General features: G+C 38.9%; 1 protein-coding gene across 4 annotated transcripts in view; it reads right to left on the reverse strand.

Moving 5' to 3' along the window:
- ACSBG1 (acyl-CoA synthetase bubblegum family member 1) overlaps positions 1-24,450 on the reverse strand; it is a 48,798-nt gene that overhangs the window by 24,052 nt on the left and 296 nt on the right. For 2 of the 4 annotated variants that reach the window (XM_085070906.1, XM_085070905.1), the window contains exons 1-3: positions 17,954-19,363; positions 9,074-9,156; positions 281-498 (exon numbers count right to left, since the gene is read on the reverse strand). In XM_085070906.1, coding sequence (XP_084927032.1) covers positions 281-498; positions 9,074-9,156; positions 17,954-18,033 — 381 coding nt within the window. In that variant the 5' untranslated portion in view covers positions 18,034-19,363. Of the gene's footprint in view, positions 1-280; positions 499-9,073; positions 9,157-17,953; positions 19,364-23,811; positions 23,917-24,128; positions 24,377-24,450 lie in introns of those variants that run through there. The other 2 variants (XM_085070908.1, XM_085070907.1) reach the window with 2 other exon arrangements.

Raw genomic sequence — 24,450 nt, forward strand, 5'->3', positions numbered from 1 at the left:
TGAGCTCTGCACCCATGTCCCAGCAAGACAGTGCAACACAGCAGCTCCCCACTTGCAGTCAAGGTTCCCTGACAGCACTGTTATCTCTTTGACCAAAACTCATTTTCATCATTATCATTTCAATAAAGAATATGACTACTGATCTTCAAGCGATGGAAAAAGCCTCTTATATTGTGTGTTTTGGAGCTGGTTTCTTTTGTTTTGTTTTGTTTATTTGGTTTTTGAGTTTTTTAAAGGAGACAAAAGGATTAAAGGAATTGGTTTTGTTTCCTGTACTTACCTTCAAGAAGCTCTTGGCTGCTTTCCTAGAGAGGCAATAGTATTCTGAAAACGTTATTTTCTCCCATTTTCCATTCTTTTTGCTGGCCAAAGCATTAAGGGATCCATATTTTTCCAGGCTCTCCTTGAACATCTGATGAACTGTTATGGGAGTCTGTGGGCATGAGTTATCTATTCTCAGTCTGACTCTGCCATCAGCAAAAGAAGTCCACAGGGACTCTGGAAGGCAAAGCACCATTGTCAAAGTAATCTATAATTGAAAAATATCATGGGACTGTGTACCAGAAGACAAGAAGATTGAATAAAGACCACAGGACTAAGCACAACTCTGGCACTTTTGAGAGAAGGGTTTTCCAATTTCTTACTATCAAATATACAATGTAGAAAGAGAAACCTTTATTTCTTATACTTTGTTCTGCACCTTAAATAGAAGTGCCATGTGGAATTAAGTTGATGATCTGTGTGCTACAGGCACAACACCAGTTCCAGAAGAATCTGTTTGTCCATATTCAGCTCTGCACTCCCCCTTGTGCCAATGGAGTAGCTGGTGAATCAGAAGGCTATCTCTTTATCCAAAAGATATGACACATCCACCCCTGTTCAATATCCAAACTCCTCTTGCTTGGTATAACTCTTCCCTCCTGCCTGCCCCTCCAGCTACTCTCCCTCATGCTGTCCCTGTTCCTCACTAATTCCCACAGGTTCTCCCTTGGTCATCTGCCCCCTGTTCTAATGTGAGTGTCCATTCCATTCACTCCTGTCTCGCCCAGTTTCCATTCTCCATCTTCTGCTCTTGTCTTCCTCACCCTGTCTTTACACCACTCACTTTTTTCTCCTTGTATTTTTTCTCCCCTTCCTTGACAGGACAAAGACACAGAGCACCAACAAATGTCACTTGGCTCTCACCACTGCTGCCAAGGACAGGGGAAGTTCCTGGCATTCACAAGAAATGTCTGTCTCAAAGACTCTCCTTGGCTCTCACAAACCCTGCAAGTGGCTGAGCATGAATACACTCCTTAGAGAATCTACGGGTTGTCAGTTGCCAAAATTCAGGTGAATTCCCACAAGGAAAGCACAAACTGTCCCATGACTCCCCTGTCAAACCGTTCCCATTCTTATGAATAAAATAGTACAATAACATTTTAAGAACAACATTTTTGTTTCCCTTAGATTTACTTCCATAAATGAAGCAATATTTTTAGCATAGACATAAAAAAAATATATTTTACAGTGAGCTGGCAAAAAATTTCAGACCAAAGTGCTTGGGTTTGTCAGAATTAAGAGTAACAGAAAACAGTACTTTTTGAAGTCCTGGATACAAATTAATAAGCATAATTGTCTTTTACTACACTTACAAAAAACAAAAACTGTAAAGCAAACTCAATTAGTATCTGTGCTGTTTCCTGGCACCTCAGTGGCTGAAAATGAGCAGTTCTGGAGTGTTCAAAAGTAAACACGCATCACATCCCTCTCCAATACTATTCTAGTTGCTTCAGAGGGTCTGGCAAGTGCCTCTCTGAGCACTTTTGGCAATATATGAACACATCAGCCATAGCTGGATCCACATCAGCTCTTCAGAACACACTTGCAGCCTCCCTCAAGCCAGGCTTGCAGTCTGCACCAAGAGCCAGAGGCACAGCAAACTACTGTAAGCTCACAAGTATTTCATTCCATTCCTGCTCCTGGCTGGCAGATTTGCATTGTTCTCTTGACAAACAGAAGGTGCTAATGACAACAATAAGTACAAATAAAGCTGCTTCATCTCCACGTGCCTTCATTTTCTTGCATGTAAATTGCACATAATGATTTTCAAAACATAGGTGTGGAACTGTGCTTAGGTCAGAGGAGAAAGGGCATCATAAATCCAGAAGGTTTAGAAAACAAGCAGCTCTGAAGGATTTTAGGTAATAGACTGACTTTATCAAACTGTAAGCAGTAGAGCCAATAAATACTTTATGAGTTGAGAAGGCAAAGCAGGTGTTTCTGCACTTAACCCCAACGCACGTGTGAAAAGGATGAGAGGCAAGACCTGTCAGAGACAGAAGCTATTGTTAATTTAATTGTTTATTGTTTGCAGTGACACACCAAAGCCTAGATGAAAAAAAATCTATATATAGATGTCCTGGCTTCCAAAACAACAAAGGTGTCAGAGATTGCAGATGTGCTTGGACACAGGTGGATGACTGCTCTGTTCAAAACAAAATCGTACCATACAGAGCTAAAAGACAACACTCTGGTCCATGTATTAAAAATGCTCCTGAATAAAGAGTACCCCTCTTGAAGGAAACTGAAAATACTAACAACATTCCTACAATAACATTACAGAAGTTGTATTAATAGAGTCTTTTTACTTCAGATATGCACGAGGTAACAGCACAGCTCCCAGAGAAGAATGAAACTCAATCAAATCCCTGAAATATTTATACATAGAAACTGAAAATGTACTTTAAAACTGAATTTCCTTTTGTTTTCCTTATGCAGGTTTTTCTGATGTTAAAAAGGCATCTTTGATTCATACCAAAGACTAAGAACAGAGTCAGTTTCAGGGACTCTGTATCACCTTAAAAATACTCAAGATACAGTGCAAACACATATAAACATGAATGCAAATTCAGTGTCTGCTTTTGCATGGTTTTGCAGGCAGAACTTAAATCTCAAAATAGTTCTAAAATCTCGATAAGCCAACTAATTCTAAAAATGTAATTAGTCTGTCCCATAGAGTTAGTAAAACAACTGAACATGAACAATATGTTCCTCTGTTCCTCTTTGCAGAGGGATTTTGAGCAGAAGGCTCAAACCTCTCAGAAAGAGCCTGGGAAGGAATGTCTGGCTAAATACTGAATGCATCAATTATAAACTTTGGGAGAAGCAAAATAGGTGCTCTGCCTCAGTAGCAGCTGAAAGTTGAACTGCAATGTCTGGGCTGGAAGTGAACTCAGTACCTCCTGAAACCAAAGTGGAAATCAGAATGAAACCCCTATAAATACACAGTTAGCATTGGTACATTATACAGCTGTAGCTTTACAGAGGGTACAAGGAAAAAACCCAGCATTCCAGCTCAAAGCACTTTGATGCCACTGAAAGTTCCCTGTATGCAAGCAAAGAGTAGTATTTGCTCCTTTCCTCCTTCTTCCACTAACTCCTGCTACCTGCATTGTACTTCATACCCAACATGCTTTTCCATCCACCACTATGTGACCTTGGCTCATGTCCTTCCTATGAATTCACTGAAAGATGTTGAGAAAAGGTTTCTGCTTAAAGAAGACTATATTGTCAGATAAAACAAAAAGAGCAGAGAGTTTACTCAGGTAGCAAAAATTTGACTGTCACTGTTCGAGACTCTTGAAGTACATTTTTTCCCCCATGTTGCTCTCCTCCAAGGCCAAAAACTCCATGATCAGACTACATTTTCCATGTTTCACTGTCTTCACTGCTGAAGGAAGAGATGGCTTGGGGTAGTCTCATACATAAGTTATAACAGGGTGATTGTACTGCAGCTCATCTTGGGAACTGTTTTAAGAAAAGCTGATCTAAATACCTGGGATTTTAGGTGTGCAGTTTAACCACTAAGGTGTAAATTTTCAATAAGAAACTTTACAGGCTGAAAAAAGTAGTTAAGAACCACTTAAAAGACATGCAGTTTTCAACTAATCTTTTACAATACAATCCTAAACTTAGGAATCATTTACATGTGAATACTGATTTATAAAAGTACATTTGTTACTCAAATATTTTCTATGTTTGAAATGATACACAACATAAAACACATTACAAATTTTGCATTTTTAACAGGCAGTTTGTTCCTTCCACCATGTACCATGGAACAATTCTGACATGGTACAAGCCCAGATACCAAAAATTACTTTAAACAGACAACAAATAACAAGTCCTTTTTTTTTATCTTCCCATGAATAATCAGTCTGGCTGAAACTGTTGGACCTCTGGGATATATGAAGGAGACTGTGTAGTAGTTAAAAAACAAAGACAAGAGAAATACATTAATCCCACAGCTTAAAGCTAATATAATTAAGGAAACCTCTGTGTTCACTATCTGACCTGCAAGTATTCTGGTGACTGCCAGAAAGGATTTGAGAATGTAAATGAATTCAGATGTTTATGGAAGAACAGCTCTGAGAGTCATACAAAATGCAAAAGATCCAAGGTCACCTTTCAGAGAGATAAACAAACAGACAGGCTGATGGTGGAATGGCCCTGCTGCACCACCTGAGCAACTCCAAGTGATATTCCATAGATGTGCCCTGCGAAGCAAGAACTAAACCAATAATTTAACTTCTGCTTGAAAATGAATCAGATTTAACTCACAAAACAGTGTCTTGATTATATGCCAGATGCTGCAAAACATCACCCTGCCCTAATGATGAGAGAAGGAATTCAGCTTTTTGCTGGAGGCATTCCTGACAGACAGTCATCATCCAAGATTCCACAGCTATGACGCCATCACATTCTGCTGACAGCACAAGTGTGTCATTCCTCTTCTCACACACTATTTTTTACTTTTCTTCAAAATGCCTGTGAGCCTGACAGATTAACTTCTTTTTAGTAAAAGCTAGAGATGAGTATACACTGCTTAGAGTCTGAGATCTTGGTATCAGTGTCAAACCTCTCTCTGTGCCAATAAACAGATTAAAAAAAAGTACAGAACTTTGGAATTCCAAGTGAACCTGAAAGTATCATAGTGATTCTTCTAATAAAATACAGAAGCCTGCTCCTGTTGCTTGCCTTGCCACACTTAGGGGAGGAAAAAGGTTTTCTGCTATATTACCAGTTTTCCACAACACATAATTTTACCCTCTCTAGAAAAGGCAATAAATAGAGGAAATCTTTTCATACTACCCAAAACACAAAAAAATCCTTCAATTCATGGAAACTTGTACTTTTTCCATTGGAGGAAAAGGGAGCAATTATTAATTGTTATAAAAGATACTGTATTTCTCATCAGTAAACCTCTCCCAGTGAGGATCAGAGAAATAAGATATCCTCCAAAGAAAGCCTCCCCAAGCTGACGTGGAGGGAGTGGTGCACCAGGACAAGTACAAAATAAGCTTCATAACAATACTGACGCTTCTAAAACTGATTACGATGCACCAAAATGAAAGCGTGTGGAGGGTGTAATCAGGAGGAAACATCACTACAGAAACATTGCCCAGGCATGCAGGAATGGAAAGCCAAAACTCAGAATTGAAATTGGTGAGTAATGTGAAAAGTCACAAGAAGGGCTTTTACAGGTTCAGTGACAGCCAAAAGGAAAACCAGTGATATCATGGGCAACGCACTGACACAGGACATGGAAGGGGCTGATGCTATCAGTGCCTTCTTCACCTCAGAATTTACTGGCAAGGTCAGGCTTCCTGAGTTTCCATGCCCAGTAATAGTTGAGATGTTTTACCTACAGCAGCAGAAGACCAAAGAAGGGACCACAGACACAAACTGGACACATACAAAAGAGTTGATGGGACCAGATAGGATCAGAATGGACACTGAAACCAGGTCAAAGCCATGGCAAGGCTGCTCTCTGTCATTTTTGAAAAAGCACAGCAGTCTGGTAAGGTCCCCACCATAAGAAAAAAGGCAAATGCAACACCTGTCTCCAAAAAGCAGAAGAAAGAGGATTCAGACAACTAAGGGCTAATCAGCCTCACCTCAGTCCATGGAAAGGCTATAGAACAAACTCTCCTAGAAACCATTCTGAGCTATAGAATGGTGACTAAGACCAGCCAGAATGGACACACTTGACTTGGCCCTGGTAAATCTAACCCAATTGCCTTCCATGATGAGTTGACTGGCTCTGACAATGGTGAGAGCAGTGGCATGTTGCTTACTTCACCTTTAACAAGGTCTTTGACAAGCTCTACATAGCCCAGCATTCTTGGAAGGTTTGAACCAGCAGGAGTTGGAGGAACAGGTGGATAAAAAATTACCTGGCTAAGTAGTCAATAGAACAGTGGTCAACAATTCTAAGTCTAGCTGACAGTCAATTCCAAGTGACATTCTTCAGGGGTTACTTGTGAGAATGACACTGTTCAATGATGGCACTGCTGTCCTGGCCAATAGAATGCACCCTCACCAACTACAGTGATGACCACACTTGAGGAAGTGACCAGCATGACAAAAGGCAGGGCAGCCATCTGGATGGACCTCAGCACACTGGAAGAATGGGTTGGCATGACCTGAAAGCCTGACAAGGGTGAAGCCAAGCCTTGCACTCTGGGTAGGATAACTCCATGGCACAGCAGGCACTGGATGCCAGCTGAAAGCCCTGTGGAGCCTGGTGGACAGGCTGGCTGTGAGTCAATTGGATGTCCCAATGTAGATGAAGGCTAACTACACCCCTGGCTGCACTGGCAAGATTATAGCCAGCAGACCAAAGAAAGTGATTATTTCCCCCTACTCAGTGCTCCTGAGGGTACACCTGAAGCAGTGTGCAGCTTTGGAAGCCCCAGAGCAAGAGAGAAGTCCTGACAAACAAACTGGCACAAGCCCAAAAGAGGGACTCCCAGGCAGTCAGGGGTCTGGAACACACCATGTACAAGAAACCCCTGCAGGATCTTTGCTTCTCCAGTCTGGAGAAGACAAAGAATGAATCTACCTGCAGTTTGCCACAGACAGAAGCAGGTGCTACAAGGACAACAGATTTTTTTCAGAGGCACACAGCAGAAGAACAAGAGGCAATGGACATGAACTACAGCAAAGAAAATCCTTGCTGGATCAAGAAAAGGAATTTCACAATTCCTGTAGGTGACTCAGCCTAAGAAGAGGGACTGAGAGGCTGTGTAATTTCCATCCCTGGAGGTTTTCAAAACTCAGCTGAACAAAGCCACAAGGCTTCCTGTGAGCAGCAAGATGTCCCAGTTGCCCTCCAGTGGTCTTTTCCAACATGAATTATTTTGTTGATTCCATCAATATAAAACCAGCATGGATGAGTTCTCTTCTAACTTCACACTGGTTTTAAATCAATATAATGCTTGTTGCCAACAGTAAGGGTACTCTGGAATTACACAGGCATTAGAAAACCCAAAATCTGGACTGCTTCCACAGGAATGAGCTTCTATACCTTGGCAGAAAGGAATGGGGAAAAAATTCCAGAACCACCTGTGGTCCTCATTAGATAAATTTACTCCTGAGGTTGTAGAATGTATCAACTATAAAGTGAGGAAGGCAGTTCTGCACAACTACAAAATATCAGATTCTCATTCTTTTCTCTTTATATACAATGTAGACCCCCTGCAACCAGAGAGTGAACTTCCTCCTCACAGAAGATTTTTTGGGAGGACTTTTTGAAATTCAGCCCTCACTTCACTACTCAGCATCTGCATAGCAGTGTGATGTTTCCAAGTTAAACACTGCTTCTCATTTAAATGGATAACAAGTAGTGCCACAGATTCCCAAAGTCAAATAAAAGACAAATTGTAAGCTCCTGATTCATCAACTTAGAAACGTATCTAAACACCAATAAAGGAACTGCATAATTTAAATGGATGAGGTGTGACTTGTGTTTGCAGGAAAACCATGATGGAACAGCTGGAATGGTTTCTACCCTTAGCTGTTCACCTCACCTTTGTGGCAGAGGCTGTGGTCACCTCTGCAGGAGTGGCTGAATGGCATGTGCATTCCTTCTTGGTTTACAGCCCAGCTTACATCTCTGAACTGCAGCCAGCAGCAACCTCTGGGAGAGCAGCAGGTAGGGAGCTGAGAGCATTAACCAGTGTCCCAGATAAATTCTTAGAGAAATAGGTCAGAGCCTTCATGAACACACAAGCAAGTACTCTGCAGAATCACAGCCTCAGTAATAACCTGTATATAGAACGTATGGCTCAACTAGTTCAATTAGATACCCTGAAAATTTGAAAACAGAAGTTTGCTATCACCTTTATTCATCCACATTTATTTCCTGCTCACTCAAAACATACAGCTAGCAAACTTCTGGCAGTTCACTTATTGGGAGGAACCCTACTGTGTATCAAAGAACTGCCTTTTAAAAAGTAACTATGTATCCATACAGGTATATATCTATACACCTGTATAAAGCCTGCATGCAAGATTCCTACATAGATCTGATATCTATGTACCCATTGCTTCAGTTTTCTCCCAAAACAAATATTCTGTTTCAATGAGCACATTTAGATACCAGTAGCAGCCTCACCAAGGCAACAGAGAGCTCCCTTAGGGCTGCAAACCTTCCAAAGAACCTCAGAAAGTTCTGCTAGCAAACTTCCTTTAAGCCACACAGTAGGACACTCAGGCAAGTCACTCACCACTCCAGGTGGGTTAAATGACACCAGCATGCACATGCTCTAATGCAACACAGAACTGACCAAAGCACTCATATTCCTTTAAAGCCTCCAGTTATTAGTTATGACACTGTACACCAAATCCTCCTCAATTCACAGCTGGTGAGCAGGCTGTGATGCCAAAGGTAATCCAACAATCTGCATGACTCTCAATGGGATCAAGCTATTTTTCATTTTTATCTAGTCATCATCTGAAATACAGACCCCCACTGGCAGAAACTATTAAATCCACGCAACTTTACAGACAACTCCTGAAAATTTTTCAGCTGCCCTGACTTACTTCAGTTTTATTTTAATTTTGCCTTTCGTTATCTGAGCCCTGAGAAATTGTCAGTCATAACCTGCTAGAATAGACATAAAAATTACATTACAAAAAACTAAAAACAAAAACCAAAAAAAACCAAACAAAAACACACACAAAAAACCAAACAAAAAAACAACCAAGAAGAGCTCAAATTTCCAAGGATCATCTTTTACATGCTTACCTACTGGCTCTATGCCTTCACCCTGGGTCTCCTCCAAACAAGGCAGCGAATCTCTGCAGAGAGTCTCTGCATCTGTAAAGGTTCTAAAAGCAAATAGAACTATTAAGATGTTATCCAGGAGCACTAGTAGGATCTACTGCAATCAACATACAATATAGATATCAAAAGGGAATCAAAAACACAGTTTGCAGGCATTTTGAAATACAAGCAGGTGGAATTAGAAAGCTCAGAGCTATTGAATATATTTTGACTCTGTTGCAAACTCCACTACAACCCAATTAAATAGAAATGCCTTCACTCTAAGGATGACATTCTTTATTTCATACTTTTGGTTCCAACAACGTAGAATATACCAGATGAAGACACTAACTTTGAACCTCCACAGAGAGGCCATGAGGCACACAAATATGAGGAATGAGTTACCAATCTTGACCCCAACCATACTGACACTACTAATATCACAACACCTTGTAAATTGTTGAAGAGTTGAAAAGAGTCGAAGCTCTGAAGTCAGGGGGTCTTTCTGTTGTTTTTTTAAAGCCAGGAAGAGAAGGCAATTTAGTTCATCATCATCATCAAGTTTCTCAAAAACTTCACCAACACAACAAATTATTATTATCACATGGATGCAATTAACCTTTCCAGGCTAAAAGTAAACAGACTAAGTTTAAAGCACAAACTCCACCCCAAAAAGTCTGTAAGGTGACAGACTGCAAAGAATTCCATGAGAAAATATCTAAATGATAAGCATTTAGAAATGACTGCATATAGCAATGCACTGCAGATTATTCATTAATAGCAGCATACAGATTTTTTAATTTAACTAATTTCATTTCATAGAACAAGTGATGGGAATCAGCAGCCTTTAGAGGCTAAGAAGAAGTTAGGATTTCCTTAATTCCTTCTCCACAGGTACAACACAAGAGTCCTGAGTGAAGCTCAGAAAGTCCTTCCCCTCCACGGTGTAGAAAAAGATGTAGAAAAAGGAAGTTGAAACAATTCCCTTCCCAGCTTTCAAATAAGTAACAACTTCAAAACCACTTTTTTACACAGTGCTGACAGGTAGCAAACAGCAGGACCAAGAACTACATCACACACTATTTCCTATTTCATATTAACAACTACACTTGTAAAATACTTATATATGTGGGACACTCCTAGAATTTATTATTGTTCTTCACAATGAAATCAAACTGTAAAAAGGCTTTAACCAAGTTGTATCCCTTTTACAAGAATGTAGCAGACTCTAACCCTTCACCCCTCAGAAGAGACAATCACAGCTCTTTTCCTGCCTTGCTCCTCCCTGCAGGTCCCTTTGGAGCAGAGCACAGGTCACAAAAGCAGCTGAAGGAAAACAAGGAGTCATCACTAATCTTGCCTGCGAGGATATTTCCTCTCCTGTTAATGGCATAATGGGACATTATGAAAGGGCTTGCCTGATAAGCAAAATGAGGCTCTGAAAATAGTCACTGGCTTGGTGAAGGCGGATGTTGATGAGAAACTGAGTAATTTAAATATTGAAGGGGATTAGCCTGCATTTTGAAAGGGAAGTTTATGTTTGATATGTGGAAGACATGGTGACTTAATGAAGGTGGGATTGCAAAGACAGAATGACAGACCAGGAAGACTTATTTGGGAATATAAACCAAAACAAAACATCTGAAATAACTTCAAAACATGTGTTTGTCTGCCATCTCAAAGCACTTGATACAGTTCTTGATTCTTTTCCTGTTTTAAAGGAAAACTACATTTGATGTTTAGTAATCCAGTGGAATATTTTCTTTAAATACCTTGTGAATAATAAAGCTTTTAAATTTTTTATTGTTACCAAACAAATAAACCAAAGTCTTATCTAAAGATAACTGAACACCACTTTTGATGAAAACAAAGAGCAGAAAAGCCTTCAGAATAAAACAACCCTGATTAGTAATGTATCAGAAGAGCCTCATTTGAAGATACCCAAAACTTTAATAAGCATCATTAATGACTTTTCCCATATTAATAAATCATCAGTTTTCTTTAGTCTTATCTGTTATAGGATCCTGGTTTAGTTTACATTATGTTCCCTTTACAGACAAACAGCCAACCAACATCTGAACTTCTGGAATTCCTCTTGCAATGCTTCAAGGGGCAAAAGCTGTTTGAGGAGCCCTGCTCGTTCAGGATCTTCATTAGTGTTACAGCTGGTAACACTGCATGCAACATAGTTCTTACCTGTCCCCATGAATTAAGCAGCTCATTTGAGAAGCAGGTTTTTTGCCCTGAAAGCACAATTAAGAAGTTTTCTCTTCTAAAACCAATTTCTGTATATATTCAGAACCATCACTTCAGAGTGAAAGAATGTGGTTTTGATGTCTTTACTTTTACCTACATTCCTTTGAAAATTATGTAAATATCCAAGAATGGTTATGGTATCTGGAATTGCTCAAGTAAGACTGAACAGAGCAGAATTTGGTGGGGCTGTCTGATCAAGAGCTTACTGAGCATACACTGCAGCAAGCAGAAAACACACTGCAGAACCATGGCGTGATGCCAAGATGCCCCAGCAAAACCAAAATGCCTCAGAGATCTGGACTTTGGCTCTTACATTTTTTATTAAGACTGAGGTTCTGCATTAATTATTCAATGTTATTAGTGCAGGGCCAGCATCTTCCAAAATCCAACTACCAGTTTAAAAGTGGGTCTTCTATATCTGATTTCTGCAAGTTTACAATTCAAAAGGTAGTATGCAAAAAATTCTATAAATCACACACAGAGACAATTTAACAGCAGAGGTCACTAGACCAAGTCAATTAGAAGAAACCAAGATCATGCTACAAAATGTTGACCAGCTAGAACAAACCAAAGCATATTTCTGCATAACTCCATTAGCAGGGGTGATTCTTGAATGACAGCATTTCCTGACATAATTTGGGCTTTAATTTCAGGGTTCCATTCCAGCAAACATGAACTCATCTGCTGCCTGAACTCAACACACTGCCCTCACCTGAGACAGAGGCACAGCTTGGGCTGACTGGCTGATCCAGAGGTCTGGGCAAAGCCCAACACTGCCCAACCCACCCACAGCTCCCACCACTGCCCTGTGCCCCTTGGATGCTATTTCCCACTCAAGTGCTCTCACACACCAGGCCAACCTGAAAAGCAACAATCTGAATATTCTCTATATTGGATTAACAAATTCCTTTCCCTCTGTGTTTCCATGATTGTAACAGCTCTAGTGAGAACTACTTTTGCAACCCAGTGGAAGCAATGCGTCTGTGAGGTAAAACAAGGACTGATGGAACTGACAGCCCTTCCTGCTGGGCCTGAAGCACCAGAAGTAAAGCATCAAATCTGGATTTGCTGGCATGGCAATTACTGGTTTTATCTAAGTATATTTGATAGCAGCCACTGAATACAGTATCATTTCTTATTGTAACTGCAGAAACTGAATGCCACAGCTAAATCTCTCTGCTTTTATCATTACAAAGTGACAGTGCTCTTCTGCTAATTGAACACTAGAAAAACTATTTGTTCCGTTACCATAATGATGCTTAGTGATTAATGGCACTACTTACTGTGATACTAATTTCCATTTTTTTTGTTTTGTTTTGGGGGACTTCAAAACAACAACAAAATTAGACTTTTCCTTCCACAGGCTCTGTTTCCTTTTCTGGTAATTAGAATTTCTGCTTACACCACATAATCTAGGCCAAATACAGTCAGATATTTGCTGTCTCTAAATTCTTTCCTCGCAGTAAAATCTTGTGAAAATACAAACAATAAAACTGAAGAGAATCTAGAAAATTAGTCTTTAGTATTATAATAAAATTTCAATGGAAGAAATGTTTTTCAGAAATTCTCACTTGAGTAAGCCTTACAGGACACACTGTTTGTCCTGTATAATTAGGTTACTAGCTTTTCTCTCAAATTTAAAAATTATGACATTTATGTTCTGGGATACATTTTGGCCTTGTTTCTGCAGAGTGATTTCTACAATCACAAACTGCACCAAGAGCATATGAACATTGTTATGCAGCAGTCATATTATCATGACATTTAAGGGTAACCAATTCATTAAACAGATTATGTATAGGGGCAAATTAAAAAGATATCTCATTCTTCTTGTATTCCTTATCACTGTTGTTCAACTCCTGTCACCTTGTCAATGTTCAGTTTTTACCAGTTGGCTCTCTAAAAGGAGTATTAAAATTTTAAGACATCAACCTTTCTATTGAGAGAGAGGCTTTCTATAAAGTTGCAAAAATAAGCTGTTTAACAAATAATTACATATATAAATTATCAATACATTATTCAGGATAAGGTATTCTTTTAGACTTCCGGATATTTACCCATGACCCTCTATACACATGTAGCAAGTCAAAGGACTTTAAAGTCTGGAAATACCATTCACAACTGCTCACAAAGAAGACTCAAACAAACATTTTTTTGCCATGAGGCCAGTGGGTAGTTCAGTCCACGCATTCACCCAGAGCCATACTCTGAGCTTCCAGACCTGTGCTGTCAGATTCACCATGAAGATACCATCTCCTCCTCCCTTTCTTGGTATTCCTGTTGCAGAGGCTTCTCCCATTACACAGCTTTTCCACTCCTACCCTGCACTCCTGGATACAGTAGGACCACATGTATGAGATCACCACACAGCCAAAATATTTGTATTAATTAATTATTTTTATTCTGGTCTAATGTATGAGACATATTCACTGTTGAAGATACTGCATCCACAATATACATTATCAGACAAGATGAGGTTGTGATGTGATGCCCAATTTTAGAAGAGCAGTATATTCAAGGTGCTAAGCTCTGGCTGTGGTCAACCATGTTACTGCAGTTCAGGTCCACTTAACTTTTAAACCTTGTATTATAAAAGTATTGCACAATTTTTTTGCTTTTGTCCTTTCAAAATAAATTATCCTGCAGACTGTCTGCAAGAAAGAACACAGCCAATAAGGAGGGAATGCTCAGTTACAGTGTCTGCTGAGTGCATACAATGTCTCTGTCCCTTACATGCTTTTTCCAAAAAGCAATCCCATTTCTTCTCCTGGGGGTGCTCCCATGGCACTCCTTCCAGACTCAGTGGCTCTCAGGAAGGCTCACTGCTGTTCTGCCCTCACTGTGATGATCCAAAGCAGTGCAGCTCCTTTCCCTGCCTTGCTGTTCCTCTAAGCAGATCCCTTCCAAGCTCACCCACCACCAGGCCACATTCATGTGGCAGTAGGCATGTTACTTCATATTTCTTGCAACATACTCCCCACCTTTTAATTAAACTCCTTTCTCTGCCTGCCTTACCCACAGAAACATTATGTAAGACACAGGTGTTTATCTTAGGGAGCAATGTGTGCAGATCCCCATTTACACAGGCTGTTTTTTCTCACTTTTTCGTTGAACTGGCTTTCCTAACTATAAATCTTTAATACACACAAAAATATAGGCTGAAGTGAAAAATATGCACTGTTCACTCATTTTGTTTCAATCTTTCACTGCTTGTTTCTCCTGAGGACAACTTGGTGAATTCTTTCTCTAAACTCCTACAGCTTGGTGATCTGATTATTCAAGGAATCCATTATAATAAAATATTTTTCTTCCAATCAAGTGTCCATTTTTGCTGTTTCAGTCTTGGTGACAAGTGTCCTAAATACTGATCTCTGTTCCAACACTGGGAAAGCTTTTGTTGCCTGTTCTCCAGGCCAACCCAGCTATATACATTCCACTAGCCTTACTCTCCATTAGAGATGCTTTGGGGAGTGTTTTATGTCTACATCTGCACATTCTTAAGAACTTTTCATTGGGTGTTAGACATTTTCAACAGCTCATTGGGGCATTTGAATTCAAGATGGAATCATTAAGTATTCATCTGACAACTCTTCTGGCAGCAAAATGCAATGGCTTAAATTACCTATGGGTAACCTCTGAAAACTGTAATGATTCTGGCATTTTGCCCAGAAACTTCAGAAACTAAATATGTTCATCTGGATCCCATTCATGAAAAATCCCTTCTCAAATCCCCATGTATCCTGCAAGAGCCAAATCCAATATTTTAAAACAGAACTCTGGGGACAGATTATAGGAATGAGCACAAGACAATAAATTTAGAATCACAAATATATCCTTAAGTTCTAAACAAAGACAATAAAGTCACTCTGACTTAAATCAACGTAGCACCACAGCTCTGATAGCTCAGCAGCTAAATAGAAACCTGTGACTGGCACAGAAATAGGCAAGTAAATACTTCATCTCCAGTCTCCAAGGTGCTGTCAACTGTTACCTAAGATGTTCTGAAGATGTTTTCTCATTTTTTATGGCATAAGGGAAAAAAACCACACAGTAACAACACATGACATTATTTCTTTAAACCCTCATTTTCTGTAACAGGTAATATTTTTCCTATAATGAGTAGAGTCACAGGAGGTCCTCATGGCCCTTTACAGGACATTGCTGTCTACTATGACTGGTCATCTTATTTACTGATTAATCCTCTATTCAAATGAGGGCAATATTATAATACATTGCTTATCAATTCTATTTAAAATTTCCCCTTTGCCCTTGAAGAACAGGCTAGATTTAGCTGTTAATTGGTTTCCATATCCTCATGAGACTTAAAAATGGGGCCACAGACCAGCCCAGATCTGTTCCTACTCTTTCAAAAAGGCTCAGCTGATTCGACAATCACTTTGCTTCTCATAGTGCACAAGAAACAAGTCTTTCTCAAATTACTCACACAACTTCTCTCTTTAGCTTTAAAGCTAAACTGCTTAATAAAGAAGAAAGTACTAGTGATAAAGTTAACAGCTGAGATCTATTTTACCATATAACACACAGTTGGCACACACCTTCTAGTAAAACTTGTATCTTTACTTGCAAAAATTGGAACTGAAGTATTTTTTCCTCTTGTTAAGAATAAATATTCTCAAAAATCAGGTCATTTATTTTGGTGAGCAGACCAGTTTTACGGATAGCTGAGAACTACATGGTTGAATGGGAAGAAATGAACAATGTAACGAGCCTTTTTTATTCTCCCCCCAGAAAGGCTCTATTCAGCAGTTGGGAGCATACTACAACCCTGCCCTGACCTTGGTACAGATTTTCTGGCTCTGTTCTCCCCTGCACAGCAAAAACCCAGACCTGAAGCAGAAATCCTCCAGTAACTGCCTCTGTATGGCTATTTGCAGGGAATGAAGCAAAGTTAGGTCACACAGAACTCATTATTTCATCTCTTCCTCATTTTTAGGTCACACTGATTCAATTTCAGCCTTATAAAAGGTCTTTTTTTCCTATTTCCATTTGATACAATTTTATTTTCTCTGTCTAGTCCTTTCTAACTGGAATCCCACTTACAGCATACTAAAAAAAGGAATGTAAGTTTGCTACCTAACTTCAAACCACACCAGGTAAACACCATCATTTAACACAACAACATACACTGGCTTCTTAAAAAAAACCCAAACAAAAACCCAAAAACAAAACACAGAAGTTTTATGCCAAGGACTTTGACTGAATCAAAATTATTTAGAGTTCTAGGGTCTGATATTCTTTCATCAGAAATTCAGAAAAAACCCAAATGCTAAACATCTTTCTAATACAGGAAGCTTAAACTTCCTGTTTGCAGTGGATGCAAACCACTGTACTTTTAAATTCTCCTTTTGCTTTTTTATTTAATGAAGAAAACACAGAAACTTTTTTTTTTTGCTTAAACATGTCACAAAGAGAAGCACGCACAGACTAAAATAGAGGCATTATTACTAATTTAGCAAAATCCTGACTTTCAGAGTCAGAGTGTACAGATACCTAAGTTGATCACAAGTCACATAGTGTTTTATAATCTTTGGACAGATTAAACAAAAATATTACAGTTCTACTACTAACTACATTAGGATTCCAGAAGCAACAACAATACATCCAAAAGTTTTCAGAGATTTCTTCAACTTATTCCTGTTCCAAAAACCTTAAGTCTTTGGATTGCTCCCCATGATTCTTATCCAGGATTACAAAGCCCAGAACAGAAGAAACCATTATGGCAGAAATTATCCCAACCAATCCTTTACCTGAAAGGATCAGGCAAATCTTCCAAGAGACACAACATGCAAGTTGTTCCCTAAACAAAGGTGAGATTAGATTTAACTTAACAGAAGATGAAATCGTTCAGTCCCTGGAAATTGATTATTAGACTTAGCAATACTGACAAACTTCTAACAATCAGAAGCTAAAATATTTCTATGAGATGCCTTTTTCTATTCTTAAGTACTTCCAAAACTCTAGAGATAGGGATCTTTCTCTACCAGAAGATACCATTCCAGTGACAGGTCAACAGGTAGAAGAAACAATGTGTTCTTTTTGTGCTGCCTAGGGCAGAAAGGAGACAGCAGCCACTGGAATTATTTTACATGTAAAAGGTAACATAAACATTAAAATACACTCTTCTAATTCATTTCCCTGCTCCCATCTCTAGGAGATGAGTTACCTGGTTAAGTTCTGTTGCCTTTGACAGGAAGAAGATGATCTATCACAAGGACCATTACTGTCTAAGAATTATTCCCCCAAATCCAGAAGAGAAGAGGCTAAATAGCCTCTGTGCTATAAAACAAACACTATACAGGTGTATCTATACGCAGGGCTCTATATAGGATACAAGCAACATATTCCATACTGAATTATGCTATTAGGTTTAAAGTCAAAGTAGAATTTAGCATAGGGGAGAAAACCTATTTAGAGTCTTCATTAACAACTTTCTCTCTTTCTAGCTTCAAAAGATACACCTTATTCTTCATTAGATAGTAGACACCAGACAAAATTCTTGTGGATTTGCACAGTACTACAAGACAAACTTAAGCAGTGAGAAGTTGGTAGATCAGTTTGTTAAAATAAGTGCTCAAGCTACTTTACCCATTTTCACAGCTCCCTGAAACATTCCTTGTATTTTCATCCTGTAATTGTTCCGTGAGAGTCTCTCCACTGTTAGGCATGCTGACAAACCCTCCAAAGCTGGTCACAAATATGCTAAAGAACTGTGCAGGCCAAGCATAAATGAGCTACTTGGAGAATCAAAGAAACCAACGGTAACTGGTTATTTGTTAGAAAAAACAACACGTAATACAAGAGGAGGAGACTGCTGCTACAAAAGCTATTTCTTTCTGATTTTAACATGCTTGAAATGTCGCAGTGCCTGTGAGCTGCTTACTGTTAAACTTTCCTTTTAATTCAGTTTTCTTTAATTATCCATGAGAAGAATTTTAATGAGTTTACGATGCTTTAAGATGCAAATCTTTTCTTTCGCCAAGATTTCAACAAATTCGTTCACAGAAGTTGAAGCAATTCTAATTTTACTAAGTCTAGTTTCAAATAAGAACATTCAATGAAACTATTTTCTTAAAGAAAACACAGATTAATTACATTAGGAAATGCCTTCAAGTCAATTATACCTATGAAACCCAGTAAGGCAACAGCCAAGCACCTCCTCCAGCACCACTACACCAGCACTTCCTGCACCTCACCAGAGCAGGCCTATGGTAAAATGTAAAAGTTTCCACACATGACTGAACTAATTACTTCCCAGGATGTAAGAGAGTCCAGTTCAGCTACTTAGACTACTTCTGTACTGGTAAACAAAACAAGATCCAGAGAATGGCTCAAGCCACCCACTGTGAGCACCTTCCCTGGCATGGTTTTGGTTTGTATGAACTGGCATTTCCCTGGGACAACCCAGGCCAGAGGCTGTCCCTGGAGATTATATTAATGACTACTCTGTCTGGAGGAGGAAGAGAGATGCAAGCCGTGCTGTGCCATAGCCTTGAGAGCCAGAGAACATAATCTACAATGTTTTACTTAGTGGTACAAAAACAGCCACAGTGATTGGGAGTATCTAAGATTAGCAAATTTTAACTTTATGGAAAGTGGGAATTTTATCCCAGAGTGTCTTGTACCATATCCAAATGTATAATTGTAGACAATGCAATTTGAAATGAAAGAAAACTTTGAAGGGAGTTTCTAAGGGATCTATCCTCAACACCATGAAACTTGGAAATATCCTAACACAAAATGGGGGATATTTCAATGGTAAAAATATATCATCTTCTGCAGCAAAAATCCATATTTGCCCAGATTGATTTAGGTCCTTCATTTTCGGATAATTCTCCAAACTCTTTGTTTCAATGATTCTTTGCAGAAAGCCATAAGGTCTCCTCCTTGCAACCAACTTTCCAATAATATAATAAAGAAAACTCTGCTGCAAGAAAATTCTTCTTTTTCTTCTTCAGGGCATCTGAAATGTTTGACATGCTAAATGAAGGAATACCATTAAAGAACTGCTAATTACCTTGCCTGAGTTGCATCTTGGGTGTTTAGTGGCTGGATAACAGGCTGGTCTCATGGAAGGAAATGGCTGCTCACTCTCTAAGACTTGTACTTTCAGTGAATAAACAGAAAACCTCAAATATACATGTCTTCAATACACACTCTGTTTAGGAAGGATTTTTTTGTTTTGTTTTTCCTATAATTTTCCTTAAACTTACTGATAGCAAATTATTTTGACACAATCAAGCATTTTTCAATGATAAATCACTCCCCCAGTGACAAGGGCAGCTGCAGGGAAGCCAGGCTGTGAAGCAAGTGGAATTTATCAGGGGGAGCTGGTGGAGAAGAGTTGCTTTTGGACTCTGTATTGTGTGACTGTAACAGAAAACTCACATGATTGTGATAAACTGTGTTTCCTGCAACTGTCAGCTACAGTCTTGTCACTCAAACAATAGGCTTATGAATGTCAAGCTGTAAAAGTTCTATACAGAACTTGCCTTTGTAGTTCTACACAGAACCTCCCTTTGCAGTTCTGGTACATTTCTAGGCTGTCTTCAAGTTTCAAGAAATAAATCCTAACAAATGAGGCCGGCAACTTATATAGAGTTCAGTACAAAAGACCTTCACCTTGAAATTATTTTTACATGCTGCACCTTACAAGATGCTATGAGCCTTTTCTTTTATGCCTAAATCTACCTGCATGCAAGTTGCACAAGACTGCACTAGACTCAGGCTGAATTTTTGTGGTGGGATGGGCTGCTTTTCGCAGCTATGGGTTAAGATTTCTGGGCGTTGACAGGCTCACAAAGCTATGAAGGAACATAAAAGCCAAATAAAGCTCACATGTTCACATCCTTTGAGCTGCAATTAGGATTGGTATCTTCCAGAAATTTGCAACTGATACCTCACAGCTGAAGACACTGTCACTACAAATTTGCACTGTCACAAGGTCCCAAACGGAAATATTACAGAGGCCAAAACAAAGCCATGTTGTTACTAAGGTCAATAACCAACAGAACCGCAAGGCAGAGCAGCCTCGGCGTGGGTGGAGCGTGTTTGGGACAGGATGTTTCAGGTTTAATTCACAGTAACACTATGGCAATGGGAAACTACCCAGGGCTGTGTACTCTCCCATCTATTTACTTGTGAAAAAGAAAGTCAGTGTTTCACCACAAAACTTGTATTTACTTAAAACAAATGGAGGGGTGGACTAATTCTGGATGTTCCTTGCTCATCCCAATTAGTTTAAGCACCTGTATGATAGCCCCCCGCCCCCCCACCTTTTTTTTTCAGTAAGGTAACAGGTAACAAACAGTGTAAAACAACACTTTTTAGTACATGATAATAAACTATTGTTATTCCCATCTTCCAGCACTGAGTCTAAACCAAAACAAAAAAACCCTTACCAAAACAAAAAACCCTTACCCCACAACAACCACAAAAAATATCTAGTAACCTTGATGTTTCCTATTTCAAAGGCTTTGCTACATTTTTTTACATAAATGACACCATTCTAATATTTTTTTCATTATTTCAAATCAGTTCTCTTAGAGGGTGTCATCTTTTCAACTTGCTTCTAATTGCAGCCCTGTGCCTGCTATGTTCTGCTAACTGCACTTACTGTGATTATATACAACTCTCTTTTTCCCACTTTCTTGTAAAATTAAATAATTCACTTGGAGTCTAAAACATTTTAGCTAAAGTAAAAAAAAAATTTAAACTCCATAGACACTGCTAAATGAGAACAGGTTTCAGGGTTTATGCAAAATTCTAAATCCAAACATGTCTTCAACCATTACTGTGGCAAAGCCTCCACTAAGTGTTACTAAACAAGTGAGTGTCAACACATTCCTTAAGGATCAACCAATTCATGCCACCTTGGGCCAAGATGATGCTGAGGGCAGATTCCAGAATGAAAAGCTCCAGGCAAGCATCAACTTTTTAAACTCACACATGCTCTTTTATACTAATTCATTTCTAAGGAAAGAATTCAGATTAGAGATAGGTGAACTTTTCCCCCCAGCTATGACTGCTAGTCACTCACTATACACTACCCTAAAATAGCTCAAATGCCATAATTTAAATTTTCTTGAAGATACAGATCTTTTATTTCCATCCATAGCAAAAAGATTTTCCAGAGATTGTTTCTGTACAAAATATCCTTTTCATATAATAACTATGGATTCAGTGCTACTAAAGGTTCATTAAATGAAATTGGAACAGTTTACTGGTTAACATATGTTTTTATTAAGACTAAAAATCATAGCTTAAAAACATTACTAAAAGGATATTTTCCTAAGAGGTCTGTAGAAATTGTGATAACTATTGAGGTTTGGATGCTTGAAAGAATCCAGCTCAGCACCAAGGAAAGTCTGCTGTGATTCTAATTTCACATTACAGAGGAACTACTGAAGCTCTTTATGCAAATTTAGTGGGACTGAAAAGAGACACAAGTTTCAATCCCTCAGACTCCTGGCTTTTTTTCCAGTGTTTGTAATAAAAAGTTATTCTTGATACTTCTTTACAAAAATCAAGGATGTTGCAAGAAGCTGCAGCTGCCATTCAGCAGATTGTACTCCTACCTGTATCTCCAGTATGCTGCTTTCAATAAGAACGAGAAATAGTAATACAGCAAGATAAAAGAGAGAAATGCAAGCAAAGAGATTCTAGCAGTGGTTTATATTATTATATTATTTAATCATGGGATTATTATTAATCCCATATTTATATTATATGGGATTAAAAGACAAATGCATAATTCTTGCAGCATATAAAGATGCTGCATGGTCCCAAGGCCGGGGGGGAAGCAGTTTTAATTCCTGTTTTGTACTAACAGTGCAATACCTGTTTCAGAACCAAAGGCAGAGTCCTCTGGTGGTTAAACAAAATGGGCACCAGATCTAATTACTCCCCATTCCCAGTCCAGTCCTGCCTCATTACAGAGAACAGAAATTCTCTGCTTGTTTTCCTGTTTACACCCACATGCAAATTGGATACTGTGCAAGTAAAACCTGACAAGGTGATTCACATTACATGTGGCAGGAGGGAAGAAAGGGAAAGAACAGTAAAAGAAATTAGCTGTTCATCTGAAAAATGGGTAAGCAACTGCAGGTTAGCAACAACCACAGACTGAAGGAGGCAAGGTGTGCAGCAAAAGAAACAGAGCTGGGTATTTACACTCTTGATCACCAAGCTGGTTGAGTACAGGAACCACCACTGTAATTGCTGACAAATGTGTCTGCATGTGTAAAGGCTGTATCACATTTATTACTAATCATGACCAAATCAGCTGCTGAGGATGCTAACTCTGTTCCATAAATACAGTATTGATAAATAGGAATGTTTTGCTTCAGACATCTATAGCACTGTAGTCCCCTCAGGTATCAGGATGACTGCATCACTCAGCCTGGAGTGAGGGAGGAGATGGACATGATGATGCAAAGAACATCCATAGACTGGTATCTCTCCTGTTTTTCTAATCTCAAACACCAACCCTTACTACCTTTCCCACTAATTCTTTAAATAAATAAGGGCTTTGATTGTACCAACTGGAACCAAAGACGGAAAAAACAAATACTGAATATTAAAGTAAATACAACATGATAAGTCTTCCTAATAAACTGGAAGTGAATGAAGCAGGAGGCTCAATCCTCTTAAGCAAAGATCCATAGGCTGTTATTACTAGAAACAAATGTTAACAGTAAGAAACCACCCACCAGTGTGACTTCTTATTACATTTACCAATATCTACACACACCTACGAGGAGTTCTACTCACAGAAATGATATACTCTTTATATGACATACTAAAAATTGATCTCTAAAATTCATTATGTGCTTTGAAAGCTTGTCATCTGCTGAAGCATTCAGCTTCTGCAAAGCTATAAACATTTCTTCATAAATGGAAATATGATGTTCAGGATTAGATTATAGCTAATTTATCTTTAAGATGAAGACCATTATGAGAATAAACCTTTTTTTAACATTAAAAAGGAGATATTTAGTTCTCGGCCTACAAGTTTACCGAGTAACTTACCGTAGCTGTTTTTAGTAAATAGTTTCTGTATTTACTTGTCAATATAATTTCACAATGGCAAAACACCAATTTACATGTTCAGCTCCTAATAATTATGCTCAGAGAAAATAACAGTTACCAACACTGATTTCTTCCTTGTGGTTTTGAACTGTTCCTTTCATTGATATTTTGTGTTGATTTCCTGTAATTACCTCCCCCCTTTGGTAAGTTTACATGCTTAATATAAGCAGATTGTATTAATTCGATCTTCTAATAGTATTTACCTGAAATTATAATGGCACCAGAGCTCTAAATGATGAAATTTTTTCTTTCAGGTCCCACATTGCTACTTTCCATCCCCCTTTTTTTCCTCTCCATTTCCCACTGTTAGACAACACAGCAGGGCTCCGTGGTTCAGAGCCATCCTGACTCTTTACCTGGGCTCTGGCTGGCAGGACAAGGCACTGGAACTTTTGGGTTGTCATAACCACAGGAGATGTTCTGTTTTCATAAAACTTTTTCCAGCAATAAAGAACTGTTTCCTGGAATAAAAAAAGTGGCTTGTAAGCATTTCTACTCAAATTTGAACAAAATCTGTTCCCAGTTCATGCAGCTCTTCTGTATTTTTCAGTTGAGATTTTTCAGCATTAAGTTGCCATCGTCCATGAAAATACTCTTTTTCTTAGGTCTACACCAGCACCAGTTATCTCCTTTCCCCTGAGCAGTAAATAATTAATTGAGAACCTTTGGTTACCTGGAGAAAGATGAAAACTATCCCAGCTTCCAAGCCTGCTCCAGGAAAGGGCAAACAACAAACAGATACAGAGCAGGGGAACAGCATTAGCCCAATTAATTTAAAAGGCCCAAAATACTGAGGAACAAGGCATCAGGAAAGTATCTATTAATTAACCAGAACAAGATCTAACACCCAGCACAGGGCAGGTTGTACTGGAGTGCTGGCCAGGCTCTCCCAGAGGCAAAATAATTGATTTGGGAGAGCAGAGAGAGACTGGCACCAAGGAGGTGGCAGCCTTGACAAACCCCCTCAGATCCCCTCAGGTAAACCCTCAGACAAA

The sequence above is a fragment of the Lichenostomus cassidix genome, chromosome 10 (genome assembly GCF_008360975.1).
Source record: "Lichenostomus cassidix isolate B80296 chromosome 10, HeHo_3.0, whole genome shotgun sequence".
NCBI classification, from domain to species: domain Eukaryota; kingdom Metazoa; phylum Chordata; class Aves; order Passeriformes; family Meliphagidae; genus Lichenostomus; species Lichenostomus cassidix.